Source organism: Aphelocoma coerulescens, chromosome 23, assembly GCF_041296385.1.
Source record: "Aphelocoma coerulescens isolate FSJ_1873_10779 chromosome 23, UR_Acoe_1.0, whole genome shotgun sequence".
NCBI classification, from domain to species: domain Eukaryota; kingdom Metazoa; phylum Chordata; class Aves; order Passeriformes; family Corvidae; genus Aphelocoma; species Aphelocoma coerulescens.
Window position 1 is genome coordinate 5,093,669 of NC_091036.1, and position 19,427 is coordinate 5,113,095.

Here is a 19,427-nt window from a genome sequence, read left to right on the forward strand (position 1 = left end):
ATTTAAACCAAACAAAAGAGAAGATGCATTCTGCACCACAGAGGCTTTTAAATCTATGTGTATGTAAAACCCAATTAAGGAAATGGAACTGCAAGCAAACAGACCAATTAATAAGGAACAGCATCAGCCACCAATTTTTGAAGGGAAGCATAACAGGAGCAGTGCTACCGACACAGCAAGGGGCACAAGAACAGAACCGAAGCCTTTCATTATCTGCTTGAATATCAATTATTAGTAGAACAAATTAAAGCACTGTCCTACTTTGAGCAGCTTGAGCAGGTTTTCTTGGTAGAAGCTGGTGGGCGAGAAGCTGGAATGGTGTATCCAGTGAGGCACAGTGTGGAGCAGAAGAGCTGGGTTGAGCCTTTCCTCTGGTAGGCAGTTTGCCCCTTCTGCAGGATTTTTTTACAGCCAGAGCAGGAAACCCGAATAGCTGTGCTTGGAACTGAGGGAAGCATTTTACTCATGCCAGAGGATGCCACAGCAGGCTGGAAACCTGATGACAGCTGTGGAACTAAAAAAAAAAACCCACACAGAGAAAACACAGAGTAAGTGTTACGTATCTATTACACAGACCTCACTGGTGTGCAGGGGCAAGCACAAGGCTCATGTCTTTATTTGGCTTGTCAGGGTCTAGAGGAGAATCAAATAGCAGATGAACTCCCCACTAATACATGCCCTGTGCTGGTTTTCTGCATGGCAGATTTTTATAACTACTCTGAAGATGGAGAATGCACTTTCAATACCCCTTTCATGGAATCATAGAATGGTTTGGGTTGGGAGGGACCTTAAAGCTCATCTCATTCTGTCCCCTGCCGTGGGCAGGGACGCCTTCCACTGTCCCAGGTTGCTCCAAGCCCCATCCAACCTGGCCTTGGACACTTGCAGGGATGGGGTTGCCACAGCTTCTCTGGGCACCTTATGCCAGGGCCTCGCCACCCTCACAGGGAACAATTTTTTTCTGAGGCCTAATCTAAACTTGCCCTCCTTCAGCTTAAGACTATTTAACACATTCAGTTCTCCTATGCATTTCACATTCTATTTTCCTATGCCTCGAAAACAATTATTTTATAATCTCAATTTCATTCTCTCTAAACCAAACTAGTTCTTCATTCCTACTGGGATGAGACACAGTGAATGAAATGCAGAATGACCTGCAAGACTATTTGCAAAGGTGACACATTTTACAGATTTAAATGAAGTTAGTCTTGCCTATTCCTTACCAAGAGGATTGCCACTGACTGAAAATACAGCACTGATTTTCAGCTCCCCTTCCTGAGATTTTGGCTGTTGGCCGTACTCCTAAAACAAAGGGAAAAGAAAAGGAGAACAAATACACACATGTAATAACAGGTTACATGACTTCCATTCTTTCACAATGCTGCATTGAACCTCAGGGAAGAGTGGGTGTCCTAGGCCTGCTCCGAAGGCCGGGTGACAAGTGTTGCTGTGTGAGCACCACACACAGCTCCTGCTCAGAGCTCCACAGCAAAGCACACCTGAGGGGGCACAAATGGACAAGTGGGGCTGCCTGCTGCATTCCCCTCTCCAGCTGCACTCCAAGACACCTCAGAATCCAGCCAAAGCTTAAGGAAATCTCTGCTTTCCACTCAAACTCTCCATCTGGAAGCGTTTTTGCAGCCCTTGCCACTGTTCTGGGAAAGAAGCTTCATCTTCACATTGATGGAGGGTAGCAATGAAATAGAGCTGGGACCCTGCTGGGGAGCAGCTGTCTTACCCAAGAGTTGGGACCTTGGAGCAGCCTAAGGTGAAGCTTTGCAGCAGACCAAGGCTGGCACCACCAGGGCCAGACTATCACAGTCCCAGCTCCAGCGAGAGGGGAATCACCTCACATTTGGTACAGGATGAGAAAATCCCTGGACAGCTGCTGGTGGAATAGCTGACATGCTATAAATGACTGGCTTAGTCCCCAGCAGCTATTCACACTGACACCACGCTTCCTGCCCCTGCTCTCCCTAGAAATCTGAGCCAGAAAGCAGCTTGGAACACTCCACATGTAAATCTTAATAGGCTGAAAAGCATAATCTCTTGGAACTAGAGAGATGATAAGATTTAGCCTACTTACAGTCGTTTGGGAGTAGTGAGGCATGATGTCATGTTATGACTGAGCTAAATTCACAGTTGCTGCCTGGCTGCCAGGGAAGCCAATTCAGAATCACTAAGCAAAAGGAAGCTCTCCCTTCCCAGTGGCAGCGAGATGCTCCCCCAGCTTCTGCCAGCTCCCAAATCCCACAACAGCCTCCACTGAGCACATGCTCAATCTGAGCACTCCTCTTATTCCTGTGGGAAGATTGGAAGTTTCTATACTGGACAACCAAACTATTTCTCAACAGGTTTCCCAGGAGAACAGGCAATGGTATTCCTTGATCACGTGAACCATCAGACTGAAACAATCAAATCTCAGGTAAGAGAAGCTCTAAGCTGGGTATGGGCATGCTGTGATAAGATTCTCAAGCACCATTTTTTATTATTTAAAAACTAATCATTTGCAGACATACAGTTTCTTAAGCACTTTAACTGCAATTGTATCCTTAGTCAAGAGTAGGAAAAGAAATGGAGGCAAATCCTGACATCAACTGTGCATGATCAAGCAGTTTCACAGCAGCGTAGCAGTGCTGAAAGCCAAAAACCTTCAGCTCCAACTATTGGTTACAGCAAGAAATGCTCTTATCTTTCAGGAAATATTAAAAAAAATCCATAAAATCCCCCCCCATATTAATTCCAATCTAAAGCAAAACAAAATGAACTCAGTTCTCCTACTTTTCCAGTATCAGGCAGAGTTGATAATCACAGGATTTTACTCCAGGAAGGAATATTTTGAACCATACGATATTTGACATTTAAATTCTTCAAGTCTTCATTTTTACTTATTAATCTGATCTTTGATAACCACAGACATCTCGCCTTGCATTCCACACAAATCCACACAGCAGATGCCATCTTGGGAGGACAAAAGAAGAGACAGATTTAACTAATCTACACGTGGTTTGACATTCTATAGGTTCAAGGAAAAATAAACCCAAACAACCCCACAGAGACTGAACAAATCAGGAGGACAGTAAAATCTGAAGTTGCAAATACTTTACTTCTTTATCTTATTGAGAGTATTATGGGAAAAGAAGAAAAAGTGCTGGGAAGACAGGCCTGGACAGCAGAGGAGGTTTAGCAGAAGGACAAAGACTGATGCTAAAAACTAACACCTGCACAGGAACACCAACGCTCTCGTGTCGGTGCAAGGGGATGGATCACTTTGGGAAGTTTTGCACACCTTTAACATATAAAGTCTGACATGTAACCCAGATATGAGCAGTGAGGACACAGGAATTGTCACACAGCAAACCAGCAGCACAGAGACTGGCTGGAGCTCAGCAATCGTGGCCCCAGCACCGCTCAATCCGTTGGTCAGACCTTCTCCAGGTCTGAGCTTTACCTGTATCATCACAAAAAATGTCAGTCTTGAGTGAGAAAGTGACTTAAACTTTGACTTCACTGATGTGTAAGTATTTAAATATTTTCCTAAGACCTTTAAGTGTTAATTTAAAACAAGAACAAACTACTGTGCTTGCAAAGGCAGCTTTTAAGAAGAGAGTCGCAGCAATAGCACTGCTTTAATTCATATCTCTAATTGTGACTACTCATAAGGTATTTAAGAAAATGTGATTTACAGTTTATTTCCTAGTTAGATAAAGTGTCTATGTTGCCACAGATTTAATAACAGAAGTTTTTGGCTTTGTTTCTGACTGAAAAGCAAAACATTTTCAGAGACAAGGTAACAAGACATCAAAAAGTTGGGGGGGGTGGGTTTCATCGCAGTGTAAGAGGGAAAAATCCTTCTACTAAACTATGTTCTTCAAGTTAAATTTCGGTCAACAAACCAAATAAATTGCTGAATTTATGTTCAGCTTAAGCGGTCAGCTGTCAGACCAAAATGAGAAATGCAATGGGAAACTTACCTCAGAATTACCAGGTTCATCTTTAATTTTGTCTAATAGTCCCTGCTGTGGGGCCATAGCTTTAGCATATTCGTCATCCAAAGGCTCCTTCTTAATTCTAATATTTGGTGCAAAGGAATTCCCCAGCTCTTGTCCAATAGATTCCTTACTAGAAAATAGGTAGCTAGACTCCTGAAACAATAATATGAAAAAGAATTCACCCTCCTGCATCTGCCATGAGGAGTTGGGCTGCTGCCAAGGGGAGTTTGTGTTGCAGACCAAGAGATTTGGGTCCTGACAAGGTGGGAGAAATGCTGGGCAGCAGCTGCTGCCTCAGCCTCCCTGCAGCCCCCTCTCTCATCCCACCCCCAATGCTTTCCACTCCTCTGGCCAAAGCAGAAGCCACCCAGATCTGTAAGTTGGTTGTTTGGGAGTGTCTCCTGTGGATACAGCTGCTCCCTGGCTCATGTGGAAAAAAGGCAGCAGGTCAGGTGGATGCATCCAGCTGTAGGTTCGGCTCACCGGTCACTCCAACCATGCTGAACAGCAAAGTGGCTACCAAAAGAATCCTCAATCCAAAGAGAGGGTCAGGAAAATTTTACAAAATTATATGCACTGTTTAAGTAGCAAAGATGTCTAAGAGTAAGAAGATCAGTTTCCTTAACACTCAAATTTACACTCAAATACAAAATACGTATTTTGAATTACTACAGCATATTGCTGCACTTGCAAAAGTGGTTGAAAGATCTATAGCTTACCCTGAAGTTAGTTTCTGGAGTTTGTGGCGCTAACTGCGTCCGTAATGTTTCTTCTACTTGATTATGAACTGAGGAAAACATATACATTAAATAGAAATGAATACAGGTTCCAATGCATTTCCTTTAAAACTATCAGAGTCTCATCCTGCTCCCCAACCCCAGCGTCTGACAGCACCTCACCACTATTAAACTACTCCCTTTCTCCTCCCTGCAAGTAAGGTGGTAATCCCTAAAGAGGATTGACTTTTTTTATTATTCTATTGGATCATTATTTTCCCATTCCATCAAAATAGTTGTAAACTTCCGATGCAAATTGTTCATTCAGAATTTTCCACACCCCAGCAGGTTCTGAACTCTCCTGTTTTGACATTTAAAACAGCAAATACTTTTCAGAGAAAAATCTTCCAGCTTTTTCTTTGCTGTTCTGATCTTTTGCCTTTTCCACTCTTCTCAGGAAACAGCATCTTCTGCTTTTTTAGAATATATCATTTAAAAACTTTGGATTAGCCTAGATACTGGATGCTACCATGAACATTTATCATTCTGGTTTCAACTACTGACTACTTTACTTGATCTTTTAACTGCAGGTATTTACAACTTTCTGAAATAAAGAAACATTCTTCCCTTGATTTCTAACTGAAGATAAAAATAGATACATCTGTAACTTTTCTTTATTTTAAAAAATATCTCTATTGCTTCTCTATCATTGGTGCCACCTGGAAGCACTGATTTTAAGATGCTGTTGCTGAAGATATAAAGATTAAATCTCAGAACTGTAAGCTGTGAATGTGAACAAGCAGCCAGGAGTCCCTCACGTGCTGGCTCACCCTCCCTCTTCTGAATAAGATTAAATCATGTGTTCCTGCTTGGTTATTCTTAACTCCTTCATTCACTGTTCTACTGTAACTTTCAGAGCTTGGGAAGTCAAAAATAAGTGCGTGGGCAGCAAGATTATGGTGACTGTCAAATGAGAAAGGGATTTTAGGCATCTTTGATTTTCTCCATGTTGGCTGGATGAAGTCCAAGACACAAGTATTTGAGGAAGAAGGAGAGCAGTCTCCCAGGAAAAGCAGATTTCAAGCTATGTTCTGGCTTAGTTCCTGCAGACACTAACTCATTTCTAGCAAGCCTTTCCCTGATGCTACTATCAAATCCATACTGCTTTGAATGCCAAGGCATTAGTGAAGAACTGGTACTTCACTCAAAAAATCTTTACTGGCCATCAATTTAACCTAAACTTCATCACCTTTTCTTTTAAGACGTTCCATGGTCTATAAAAAAACAGTGAGAAAAACCAAAAGGAAGCTTGAATTGTCACCCAGCTTGATTTAGGAAACCACAACAACAAAGGGTATGTTGAGGCCCTGTAACAAGCTGTGGAGGATGAGAACTCCCTAACACTGTCAAGCCCTTTGCAAATCCTCCTCCTAACACAAGAGTTCATTGGATTTCAGGGTTCTTCATAAAATGCTCCCCTACACACAGCTCTGCCTGTTCTCTGTTCTCTTCAACAAGGTGATGTTTTTAATAATTAGCCCTATTGCTGATTTCTCTCTAGTTCTTTCTTCCTTTTTGCTGGGCAGCCAGGTCTATGATGTCAACAGTTACCTGCTTTGTCAAGAAAATTGCTTTTCAATCTAGAATCCATATCTTTAGGGATTTTTTCCAACCGTTTTTCACGTTCTTGAAAATGTCCTTCTCTATTCTTGTCCTTTGCTGAAAAAGTCTCTTTGCCATTATCTCGTGTTATGCTAAAATCTTTTCGAAGTGATTTAAATACAGGGCCCTGCTCAAAGGGGGAAGTGAGATCCTTCTGGATTGCATTCTGAACCTGAATTTCTTTTTCACTGTCCAGTTCGTGATCTGGAACTCTCTTGCCCTCTTCCAGATGATCTTCATCATTAATTGCTGAAGAAAGAGTGTCTTTTGGAGTGAAATTCTGATCATCTTCGTTGTCATTCCCAACAACAGGTATGCCTGCAAGATCCCCAGAGTTCAGAAAATAATCATGATCATCACCCTGCAGTGAATTTTCAGGTCCTGCTCGATTCGGTACTCCATAAGACAAGCTGTCGAGGGCGGGTGTTAAGTTGTGGTCAGCGTCCTCAGACATCTCTGCATCCAGAATTTCACCACCTAGGGAGAAAAAAACCCCAGTAAACAGTCAGAAAATTGACCAACTTCATGTGTAACAAAGGAGAAGGGTGAGTGTCCTAATCTGGCTGACGCTGCAATTCCTCAAATACTCTCAGCCTTCTTGGGCCAACATTACTGTGGAAACATTGCTGACAGAAATGGTTCGGTCCCCCTCACCACTCTGAAGCAGAAGCTGAACTGAGTAACACCAACAAAGAAAGAAAAACCACTAATTTCCATTCACCTCACTTGTAGCACTTGTGGAGAAGGCAATGCAGGAGGGAATGACCAGGAAGGGCTTGGGATGAGGGCAAGACAGTCTTGCTCAGCAGCAATGAGACTTCCAAGAAATGCTTTGTGAAACTATGACATTAGAGAATAAATAGAAATACTTACATTTTTCTGTAATATCAAATACCGCATCAGATTTATCTTCAAACTGTAAAAAAGGAAAGCACTGTGTCATTGTCTTGGTCAGCTGCCGTGTACTTTGCTAAAAAGTATCTGATCAAAACCATAACCAAGCAGAAGGATCACAATTCCTCCCTCCTTCCTTCCTTCCTTCCTTCCTTCCTTCCTTTCCTTCCTTTCCTTCCTTCCTTTCCTTCCTTTCCTTCCTTCCTTTCCTTCCTTCCTTCCTTCCTTCCTTCCTTCCTTCCTTCCTTCCTTCCTTCCTTCCTTCCTTCCTTCCTTCCTTCCTTCCTTCCTTCCTTCCTTCCTTCCTTCCTTCCTTCCTTCCTTCCTTCCTTCCTTCCCCCAAGCAAATTTTTATGAATTAAGACTGTTATATCACTGAGAAGCCACACTTACCCTAATGAGTTCAGAATACATAGAAAAGGCACACAAGGAAAATTTAGAAATAGTGCTGCTTCCCAGAGGAGAGAGGGAAGGGAATGTCAATTTTCTCTTCTACCTGGGATACTGGTACCAGGTCAAGGCCACAGATTCTGCCCTGACCCTCTATGAGCCTTCATTCCCTCTGAACATCCTAAATGAAAACCAGGAGCACATGCAGCTCCCACTGCCATGGTCTGCACAGATCCATGGAACCTCTCCTACAGGGAATGTCCTCTTTCCAGGAACGGGAAAATGTAATGCTTAACTTCCCAACACAGATGATGAGTGTCAGTGTGAGCATAAGCACAGAAGAACCAGATGATAGACTGAGTGCTGCACAAACACCTGCCTGCATTAAACATCCTCTGACAGATGTTGACGTTGATGGCATGCTTAGATGCTGCCAGGAAAAGGATAATTAAAGTTTCCTTCAGAATGTCCAACTCATTAGCAGCCTTCCTTTCTGCCCAAACGATAACAGTAATTCATTTAAGCCCTCTCTCCTTTCTCTGCGTTGCCAGCTCTATACTTTCTTTCCTGGTAGATCCTGCTCACACTGCAATTCTTAAGCCATCTTAGGGAAAGTAATGGGATTTGATAGCAAAGGGATGAGCCCTAATTTCATTTAACTCAAGTAATTTAGTTGATAAATCCAGTATTTCTCAGGACTGGGAACTATCAGTGATGGGAACTATCTGTTTGGTAGCAGCCAGCTCTAGGAAAGGATGACAACAGACTGTCCCAGAGGTCATTTGATGGCAAAAAGTCCCTTTCCAATACCACTTGTGGGTCTACAAAGACAAGGTAGCTCCTTCATCTTAACTGAACACACATGGAATAGTGAGGATCTGTCCAGCATGGCATCAAGTCAGTTGGATACTGCACCAGAACTTTCTAGCTTCTCTGAGCAGACCTGTGAGGCTGGAAAAATGAATTACAGAACCAAAACAAACAAACAAAAATGACAGTTCCACAAGGCTAATGCAAGTCTCCTTCCTGTAATTATCTACAGGGAAGAAAGAGTAAAGAAACACCTCCCAGGAAGGTTTGCAAGGCCTGAGCTCTGTTCCTGCTGTACTGAATCTCAGGTGTGTCTGGGAGACGGAGGTTTAACGTTGATCTAGAAGCCCATTCATAGTCAACTAAGTTTACACAGGTGTAACACTAATCCCCATAAATACTGGATATACTGAGTGCTCATACAAGCTGCTGAGGACAAGGACAGCAGGGGTGGGCTGCTTTTAGAGAACAACATGGAAAGAAACTTGCTGCCATTTGATAATAATATCAGAGCATGAAGTTTTGGAAGGCAAAAACAATAGCCCAGGTCCTTGACTCTACACTGGCCTTTTTCAATCCTTTTTTGCTTCCTGTCAGTAATTCTCTATCCTCTCCAAAAATGTCACAACAGAATTTGATGGTAGGATGAAGGAAGTTTTCAGCTGAGATGAAGCATGAGCTCATCCTTTTCTCAGAGCAGATTTGTATCAAAGTAATTCTTTAACTCTTCTGAGAGCCAGAGTACCTGTGGGAAAGTATTCCAGGTCCTATCCAACCTTGGTTGCCTTACGCATTCTAATCTCAGGTATTCCTCCTCTTCTGGTGGTAACAAATCTTTCACCAACAGCTGACAACCCCAGGAATGCTCTTATTAGCAAAGGATACATTTTGCAGTGTGGATCTCTCTGATTGTTTCATGCAAAGAAACACTAACAGGCAAGTCAGCACAAGGGGCCACCTGCAAGAGCATTAGGGACTCCCATAAATATTGTGGAGAAGCTGGAAAGCATTTACAATCTACGTGGACGGAATCCAAGACACTTCCCAAACACAAGGTCATCCTAGGGGAAAAAACAACCCTATTTTGTTTCTTTACTCATTATTTTGTGAGGCTATCAAAAGAAAAGATCATCATGGATTATCTTCTTCTTTCAAAAGGTTTTCGAGTACAGAGGAAGATCTGCATCTGTGGTCAAAAGTGTTCCCTGGAAATATTTATAAACCAGGAACTCCAGCATCTGACAATACCAGCAGCCACAGCTAAGCCACCATCTAGTTTCTGACTGTGAACAGCATCAGAACTCCCACATAGTGTAAATTCAAAGAAAACCAGGGGAAGTGTTTGGACGATTGTGTGTGTGTGTACACATATGTATCTACACACACACACACAAAATATATATATCCCCAATTAATTACTCATTCTATAAGTCTATAACTGGACTGTCCCTGAAATTAGAGCTTATATATATATTTTCTGCATTAATGTGGGGTATTCTCTCAGCTATACACTTCTAGTCCCTTCCCCAATGCTATTACAGTCTTTTTCAATGCCATCTCAGGAGGAAATGTTGTATATCACCAGTTACATAAAAACAGATCACTTCAATCAATCATGTATGTTAGCTTTGAACTGGATTATGGTCTTGTATCACACAGAAATGTGAACAACAACACCCAACTTACTATTTCTATATTATTCTATTACAATTCTGCAAGGCAATTCCCTCTCTCCAGACCTCATGCTTCCTCCTTTCATTAGCCATCATCGTCCTTAATTCCCTTTATTTCTTCTGCTCAGATTTTTTAAGATTTAGTGAGGAGTGGAGCAAATGTACTTGAGGGGCAAACATGGAACTGATGGCATTTCCTCTGGGTCACTTTTGCCAGATCTAAGGAGAGGTACCTCAACAACCCACATTAAGTCTTGATTACTTCAACAGGAAAGTATCAGGAACAGAGAGTTTTCTGTTCAAATGCTAAGGCTTCAACTCTTCAACTCAGTCCTCAAAACACACTTGCAGTTGTAAAACCAAACTCAGTAATACAATATTCTAAAATACCTCCATTACATCACCTTGGCCAATATTTGCCAGAGAATAATAATTCTTGGTGTTTTTAATAATTTAACTCCATAAGAGTTCAATACAGAGCAGATTGAGTTTGGTATTAGTGAAATTCAATGTTTTAGGCTATATGTTAGTGACTGCCTCATTAGCTAGCACTGCACACAAAGCAGTGCTCTACCTACTCAGGTTGTAAAAAACAAATAAATGAATGAATTAAATGAAATAAAGTAAGAATACAGAGATGGTGGCAAAACAATGAGGTATTTCTGAAAGCAATGTGACTTGCTTAAAATAAACTACTCTATAAATACAGACAGCATTGCTTTTATTAAAAAAATAAATTCCACCAGATACATCACTGTTTTTTTATAGAGGTACATGAAAATCCAAGGGAGCACTGACACAGCCTTAGCACCAACCTGCCTTTGCTGGGAGCGGGGGACAGAAGGACACTGTTTACACTTCAATACAATGTGCTAATTTGAAATAACTGAACAGCTGATCCATACCTTAACAGTGTTCAACATTGCCATGGTATCCATAAATCAAGCAATTCATAGATTATTTTTGTGCAGTATAAACAGACAAGTTGCCTATGGCTGCAGTATTGCTTTGTATGCAAAACAGAGAATTCTGTTAAAAAATAAAACAGCGTAACCACTTTGTACACAGACACATGTCTTTCTAGTAAGCATCTGAAGTTTGATCCTAGATTTTAATGCATGCATAAGCAAACTGTGGAAAGGAAGCAGATGTTAAGAGAACTGCAATTAAAAATAGTCAGAGATGATTCTCAGTTTGCCTGTAGTTTCCTTGTCCCTCTATGCACAGTATAACCCCCACTCCAGAATTCATTCAACTGATAAGACACCATTTGAAACAAAAAAAAAAAATTAAAAAGGAATTGAAATTTCAATCTTGAGGCAGGTGGGGTGAGGTCAGGAAGCATCCCCTGACCTTTTCCACATGCCATGTCCCTGGCAGGGATGCCGGGCAGCCAGCCAACCGCGCTGCACCTCTGCCACCGGAAAACTCCGCGGCACGTGCAGAATTACGCAGCGGGTCCTGCCGGAGCTGCTTCCCACTGAAACACAGCCAGCCCTAGGGATTCATACCTTGGGAGCACCTGGGGAGGGAAGAGAGAGGGTAACAAAGAGCCAGGCTGCTGCAGATACCTGCCACAGGAAAAGAAGGGCTGCGGCAGGAAGAGAACCCGGCGGGGTCACAGCCATAGAGCCGAGCGCGGCCGGGCTGGCAGAGCCCCCCCTAGCCGGCTCCGGGACCCCCGCCACCGCGGGCACGGGGCACCTTCCCACCTGGGAATGGCCACAGAGTCCCTCTGGAGAGAGGGAGAGCACGAGCTCAGCAGGTTGAGTGTCTGAGGCTTCCCTGAGCCGTGTTGAACACTTGAAAAGATTATTTTTAATCTAGTCTAAGGGTAATAGAGTGGAGATGGTGATGGGAGTTTTTAAAGGCAAATCCCAAACAAGCTCCAGTACACGTTAAAAACCAGGCATTTCCCAGCTCCTTGTGGCTCCCTATAGTCTGTTCAAGAAATACAGTTTTACCCTGCATCTCACACATCTTCAATTTTTAAGTGTCAGGACAGAAGATTTAGGCACGTGCTGCTCCCCTTTCATTACTGCGTTTTAAGAATTCTGGACAATTCACCAGAAATCACAGGGAGCAGTTCAGCATGGAAGTTTATCGTCCCTTTCTATCACCAGGTTTTTCTGATATTCCTGGGCTTTTGGAATATTCACAGGCCAATTCCAAACAAATCTCATATTTTCCATACCCACCCATGATGCATACAGAATCTGCACACTGTTAACAACTTATATGGGGCCAAGGTGAATCCGTCAAACACACAGGAAGTCACAGTGAGCATTATTTTTTCTGGAACATTGGTGGGTTTAATCTATATCTACAAAAATCACTGTGGGATCCAAGCCCTTCTCCCATTCACCCACAAAATCATGGTTTGAGAAGGAAGCAGTTCCATACGTGAAGGTTTCACCTTGCAATCTCAGAATCCCAGACTGGTTTGGGTTGGAAGGGACCTTAAGACAATCTCATTTCAAACCCTGCCATGGGCAGGGACACCTTCCACTATCCCAGACTGCTCCAAGCCCCATCCAACCTGGCCTTGGACACTTCCAGGGATCCAGGGACAGCCACAGCTTCTCTGGGCACCCTGAGCCAGGGCTTCACTATGCTCACAGGGAAGAATTTCTCCCTAATATTTGTTACTAACAACAAATTTTGCTTGCAATGGTCTTTGCAAAGACACAAGATTTTGATGTGCTGATCTTTGGGCTTTGCAAATTAAGAAACACACACAAACCACACAGCAAGCAAACAAACCAAGACATCCACAAGAAAGACTTTCTTTTCAAACAAAGAACTTCTTCCCTCAAAACCTCACCCTGGCTCTATGCTGAACTTCTCTGCTGCTGGTAAGACACAAACAACCACTAGGGCTGGGATTCTGCTTACACTAAGGCTGTAAATAAGCTGAAATAAAAATAATTCCAGTTTCTCACAGCATAAGGCAGGAAGACTAAACAGAAATTACAAGGATGTAAAAATCCCCAAGATCAAAGCAGGGTCTGTGTGACAATATGTATGTTTATGCTGTGATGCTCAGTAGCTACTTACTCCAAACCAAGTGTTTCAGTTCAGTTGCATATTTTAGCTGATTCCACAAGCAGGCCAGCACTGCCCAGATCACAAATGTGTACTTTTGGCCAAAGCTTTCAAAAGTATGGCTAGTGAGAAGATTATGTTCTGCAAGGCATGAAATCCCCATAATTCCATTTATCTCAGAAGCTCATTAAGAGAGAGCCATCACTGTGGCTTTTAGGGAAAGCCAGTCCATGGAATACAACTAAGAAGTACCAAGGGTGACAATCCAGGGTGGAGGAGCAGCACTAGGAAGATCACTCAGGAAGATCTCAGGAAGATCACTCTACTCAGTGTCTCTTCCAATAAGATGATTAACTATGTTAGTAATTAGTTGCTACTAGCTATATTACTAATAGGAGGAAAAAAACCCCAACCCACTGTAAATTAATTTTAAAGAGAACGAACTGTCTGAAACTGAAGTTCTCTGCTTGTCATTAGAATCTGTCCTCAATTAAGGAATCCACAAGGTGGTTTTGTGCACAAATTGGGAAAATTTACAACTGTAGCACCTTTTGCTTATTGACAAATACAGCAGGACCATCTCCTGCCCAGCCTGGTTTGTGTTCCCAGCCCCACACTGGTGATTTGGCTCAGCTCCATCAGGTGCTGCAAGTCCTTTCCTTCTCCTAAGAGTTCAGTGCCAGCAGCAATTGATGGTGCAAATGGCAGAGCCTGGATGCACATCCAATTCTCTCTATTTCAGTATTTCTGTCCTTAAAGAGATAAAATATCTACTTCATTCTTCAAAGTACCTTCCTAACTCTGGCTTCCTTTTTGCCTTTTCCACAATGAAACACAATAAAATCCTGTTAACAGTCTGCATTAACTGTACTTCATAAAGCTTTCTGAGCAAACAGCACCATTTAAAGATGAATTTCAATACAGATGAAATATTTTCATGTACTCTCAACCCTTTTAAGAAATATCAAGATTCACAAAAGTACAAAAATAAGTTATTAAAAAAATTATAATGAAAAAGGAAGTACTCCAAAATGTCTCCTGTGGGAATAACTCTGTATAGTTGTGCTAATTCTGTTTCAAGTTCTTCTCACCTAAATTTAGACAACTAAACATTAGTTTATTAGGCTAATGATTCAGGTTTCCTCTCTTTCCAAAGGAAATTAAGGAATTCTGGCAGCCTCAATTTATCCTGCCCTGCGACTGTGGACTAGCTCTCAAAACAGAAAAGTATCAAATGTAGAATTAAAATCTTGGCTTTGTCACCAAAAATCTGATGTATTAAACTTTAGTTATAATAGCAATTGGTTATAATATATTTTTAACGAAAAAATTCAAAGTCATTAGACACAAAACACTTTAAAACTATCTAATGTAGAGGTAACCCCTATAATACTTCAAGCTACTTTTAAAATTAAACAGATTTATCTATAGCAGTAGGAAACATGGTAATAAAAACTAAATACATTACCATCATTCTTCTATCAGTAGTTACAGAAAGGACAGACACATCACATAATTTTTGGATCAATACCAATTTGGTAAAGCAAGTTACAGTCTCTTGAACTTTTTGTTTCCCTTGAAATTTCTGAGGAGCACTTCCAGAGGAAAAGAGAATGGCACTACAGGCAGGACACAGGCTAAGAGGATGGACACTGAGAGCACCCCCAATTCTGCTGACATGTCCTCAATGAAATATTCTCTGCTGCAGAAACCTTCTTTGAAGAGTTTAGATCATCCCAGAGAAAAAGTGTTACAAGCAACAGCACGGGTGAGGTCCAAGAGCTCTTAGGCCTTTACCACACTTATGGAATGGATGATGGAAATCATCTGAACCGAGACAGTCACTGACAGAAAACCTCGGGAGTTCGGGAGAGAAAACTTCCTGTAAGACTTATTTAGGGAAAGGCCAACAGCAGTTGGAATGTCTGGAAAGGATGACAAGAGTCATCAATGACAGAATCACAGGATAGTTTGGATTGGAAAGGACCTTAAAGATCATCCAGTTCCAACCCCAAATGAGAGAAAAGTTGAGATAACCACCTCAAGAACATTGCAAGTGATTTCAGAATTAAATTCCATGATCCTAATCATGCCTTGAAGTGGGCACAAGGAGATGACTTAACTTTCTGTATTTTACACAATGTGAAAAGTCTTAACCTAAATGCCTGAGATCCATTATGCACATTTTTTGAAAGAGAATTCAAAGATTCTGACATCAAAACATCCTTTGAGAGGTGCACAAGCCTTGGCAGAGAAATGTTTTCATCAACTTTGTACCATTCTGGAGTAATTCAGCAACAAAACTTTCTAAATGAGATGATCTTCAATTCTCAATTGCAGTCATGCAAGACTAAAAATCTTTTGAAAACACCTGTTTTATTGATGTGGACACCCAAGTGTTCACCTGTTCACACCAAATTAATTTCCAAGAGAGAGCCCAAGTGTCAAATTTCAGCACAGCCCAAACGGTCTTGTCTAGCCCAAGGGGTTATAGAGAACGGTTATAAATAAATCAACATTCCAGTCAAAACAATTAACTGTTCAAGACAATGATATTATACACAAATTAAAGTTGAATTGCCATAAATATTTTTATAAACTACATAAAAACATACTAGCAGACACCTTTCAAGTTAATATTGATCTTATGTAGTAAATTTGAAAGTTAAATATGCTAAATGTTTTCCTTAGCATATACAACAGTTTTGATTTAGGAGAGAAATTAACCTGCTCTAAAACAATTCAGCTACAAAAACTTACCAAAAAATCAAATTATACAAACTTCTGTCAGTCTTAGACTGGCAAAAACTTTATTCCTTAGTTTGTTGCTCATTCATGGATTGAGTTAAAAGATGGTGACTGCTTATCCATGGGATTTGCAACATGCCAGTTTCAGTCTGTGCTTCTGGAATAATTGCAGAAGATTCTAATACTGAAAAGAACAATTCTGAAAACACCACCAATTGCTAAGCTCCTGTCTGAAGAAATCATTAAATAAGTCTTTATTTTCTCCACACAAAGGAAAATCATTTTTATAAGAAATGCTTGTTATGCCTTAGGCACAAGACTTGGAAGAGTCCAAAATCATGACCTCCTGTAGAATGGGAATTGGGCCACTATGGGGAAGAGAACTGGAATGTGCAGGTCTTCTGCGACCTCATTAATTATTAAGAGATCTCTGTGTGCTGGATTTACAATTTGCCAATCTCACTCTTCACAGGCTCCATCAGCCTTTGGAGCAGCCCAGGATTCACTTCTCCCCACGTTCCTCAAGAACATCTTGGCAAAAACTGGCTTTGGAATGATGCCTCACTGGCAAGTTCTGTTTCCTCTTTCCTAACTTACCTGCCCAGGGCAACACCACTTTCCTGGATCATTCCTAAATTTTACTGAAGAAGTTCTCTGCTTCAGCAGGAGCAGAGAACGTTGTCAATGCCAACAGCACGGGAAGCTTTCCATAACCTACAGGGACATGTGGAGCAATAACTGATGGTGACTTCCAGACTTGGCACCCAGGGAATAATTAGCCAACAGATAGAGAAACTATTTTTCCTGAGACCAATGAAGATGATATTGACTGGATGATACTTGTTATTCCTCAGTGGATAACTGACAAGCTTGAGAAGAAAAAAGGCAATGTTCTCTTTTTCTTCAGGTGACACCCAGGTAACTCTACAGATAAATGGAGCACGTCAAGGCAATGAGCATGAAGAGACCAGAGACATTAGGACAGACTGCACAACCCCTGAGCAACCTGCTCCAACACTTGACTGTCCTCATGGTGTAAAAGTGTTTCCTTATGTCCACTAACACTTCAATCACTGGCAATGAAATTTAATTCAAGATTTCTCAAGTTACCGTCCTACATGCAGCCACTTCCCTTCAAACTTCTTGCAGCTAGCCAATATTTGATTCCCCCAAAGACCTGCATGTTTATGTACTATCTGTGAGCAATTCCACAAAATTCTGGAGCCTGTAAACAAAGCGTTTGAAAGACACAGGTCTGAGAAATTCACAGATGATGTTCATTCCCTAACTGCAGAGTAGCCTGACATCTACACAACTCACCCAGCGATACCCTGGGAGGTCATGTTCTGCTTGGTAACAATTAGTTTCAGTGTAATCACAAGTTTCAAGTTCCCTGATACAAATCCAGCAATTAAACTTCTCCCTCATGCACCAGTGGAAAACTTGAGCTTCTGCTCTTGTCTTTCCCAAGACTGGAGAATGGGAAAGCTTCTTCATCTTTGGGAAAAGGGAACTGGACAGCTCAGTCTTGTAGTGGGCTATGGACTCTTCCACCCAAGCACAAACGTGACTTAACCTCATTCCTGGCAGAAAGCTTTCAACCAAACACTACATGTGTGCAAGAAAGAGGACTGGACTTGTAGCAAGATTATTTTCATCACTGCTTAAAACATTCACCCGTGGTTCCTTCACAGCTACAAAGTACTGGCCGCAAGGAACCTTCTATTGGTTTAAGAGATTAAGTAACTCTTCAAGTAAAGTTGGACTTGACCATCTTGGAGGTGTTTTCCAACCTTAACGTTTCTATGATTCCAAATAGATGACTACGGACATGTGCTTACATACCAAGAGGTGACAATGATGGCCCAAGTTGTGTCAATGAAGGACCAAGAGCTGGGATGTGCATGGCTAAAGGTACTGGCACAAGGGTTACAGGCAAGTCCTAAAAGGGCCATGGCTAATGGAAATCACACAAGGGTTACAGGCAAGTCCTGGGATGGCCATGGCTAACAGAAGTCACACGATGGTTACAGCCTGAGCACCCAAGAACTGGATGGTGCTGCCATCTTGACTCACTCTGGCCTCATATGGACAACTGAAATAAAGAGGAGCAGCAAGGACATCGTGCTTTAAACAAGGAGACGGACGGTAACGACAGCTCCTGGTTAGCTGCAAGTTTATTATTTAAGTGATGCCAAGACGCTCGTGGCGATGATGCCTGGACACTGTCCTGGGGGAGAGGAAGCTGAAGGGCCCTGAGGCCGGAGGGACAGCGCTGCCGGCCTGGGGCCAGGCAGCTCGTGCGGCTCGGTGCCCCCGGGACCCCCGGCGGGGCCGCGCCTCGCCCGCCGCATCCCGCCCCCGCCCGCGCCCCCCGCGCCCCCCACTCACCCTGCCGCGGGGGCCGGGCCCCTCCTCCTTGGCCTCCGCCATGTTGCGCCCCCCCTCAGCTGTCCCAGCCCGGGGCGAGGGGCCGGGGGTCACTCCCTCTCAGCCTCCCCCGCGCTCCGGGGGGCGGCGGCTCCGGGGGGCTCCGCGGCGCGGCGGGCAGGGCTGAGGGGGGGCCCGGCGGCTCCCCGAGGGCGGCGGGGGGGGGGGGGGGGTCGGACCCACCAGGCCGCGGCCGCTGCTCCCGGAGCTGCCCCAACCAGCCCAGCGCGGGGCCGCTCCGCGCATGCGTCGCGCGCCTGCGCGCGCCCGCGCAGGCGCGGCGGGGGCTCGGCGGGGCCGCGGGGTCCGGGGTGCCCGCGGGGCCGGGGGGGGCGCGGACGCTCCGGGATCCCGCGGCGGGAGCGGCCCGGGAGCTCCGCGACCGTCACGGGGCTCCCGGTGGCGATAGCGGGGAGGTGACCTCGTGGTGTAGCTGGCGGAGCTGTCGCGGCGGCGGCAGGTGGTCGGCGGTTTCTTGGCTCCTCACGGCGCCGGCGGGCTGAGGGCCCACGCAGCACGGCCAGGCCACAGCACCGCCCTCACGGCCCCCATGGCGCCCACCTCACCTGTTCTGCTTCTGGTGCCTCTGCTGCGTCATTCATTTTGAATTGAGTAATTTTTTTACTGAATTTTAACATTTGTTGGTACTGTTGTAAAAGGTAGAATATGTAAAAATTTTCTTAAGGATGTTCTGTAGTGTTTGATCTGTGTGTGCTTTCAAGCCTCATCAACAAGAAGGGAGATTTTATCCGTGGAACAAATAGCATCTCACAAGCTCTAAGTGATGTCCAGGTGTTAGAAAAACAAGTTGTTGGTAGAGTTGCCTTGTTAAGGTTTAGGCCTGGACATGCTTCATGATCTCAGACCTAGAGAGAGTTTAACAAAGCTTGGGGAGAAGGATGTACCACTGATGGTGGACACAGGGAATGCACAACTGATGGGCCACAAAGACATCCGGCAGAACTGCCAAGATAAGGAAGAAACTAATATACCCAACCTGGCAATTGTGCTGAATCAACCCAAACTGGGTAAAGGGTAATTCTGGCAGGGGGAGATCACAACTGCCA

The 19,427-nt window shown here is 43.4% G+C and overlaps 1 protein-coding gene across 4 annotated transcripts in view; it reads right to left on the bottom strand.

Moving 5' to 3' along the window:
- Positions 1–18,482, bottom strand: part of LOC138121866 (zinc finger MYM-type protein 4-like) — a 43,315-nt gene extending 24,833 nt beyond the window's left edge. For 2 of the 4 annotated variants that reach the window (XM_069035790.1, XM_069035789.1), the window contains exons 1-7: positions 18,322–18,482; positions 7,244–7,286; positions 6,320–6,847; positions 4,712–4,779; positions 3,975–4,145; positions 1,224–1,302; positions 262–514 (exon numbers count right to left, since the gene is read on the bottom strand). In XM_069035790.1, the coding sequence (XP_068891891.1) occupies positions 262–514; positions 1,224–1,302; positions 3,975–4,145; positions 4,712–4,779; positions 6,320–6,847; positions 7,244–7,286; positions 18,322–18,363 (1,184 nt within the window). In that variant the 5' untranslated portion in view covers positions 18,364–18,482. The remainder of the gene's footprint in view (positions 1–261; positions 515–1,223; positions 1,303–3,974; positions 4,146–4,711; positions 4,780–6,319; positions 6,848–7,243; positions 7,287–18,321) is intronic. The other 2 variants (XM_069035792.1, XM_069035791.1) reach the window with 2 other exon arrangements.
- Between the last annotated feature and the right edge of the window lie 945 nt (positions 18,483–19,427).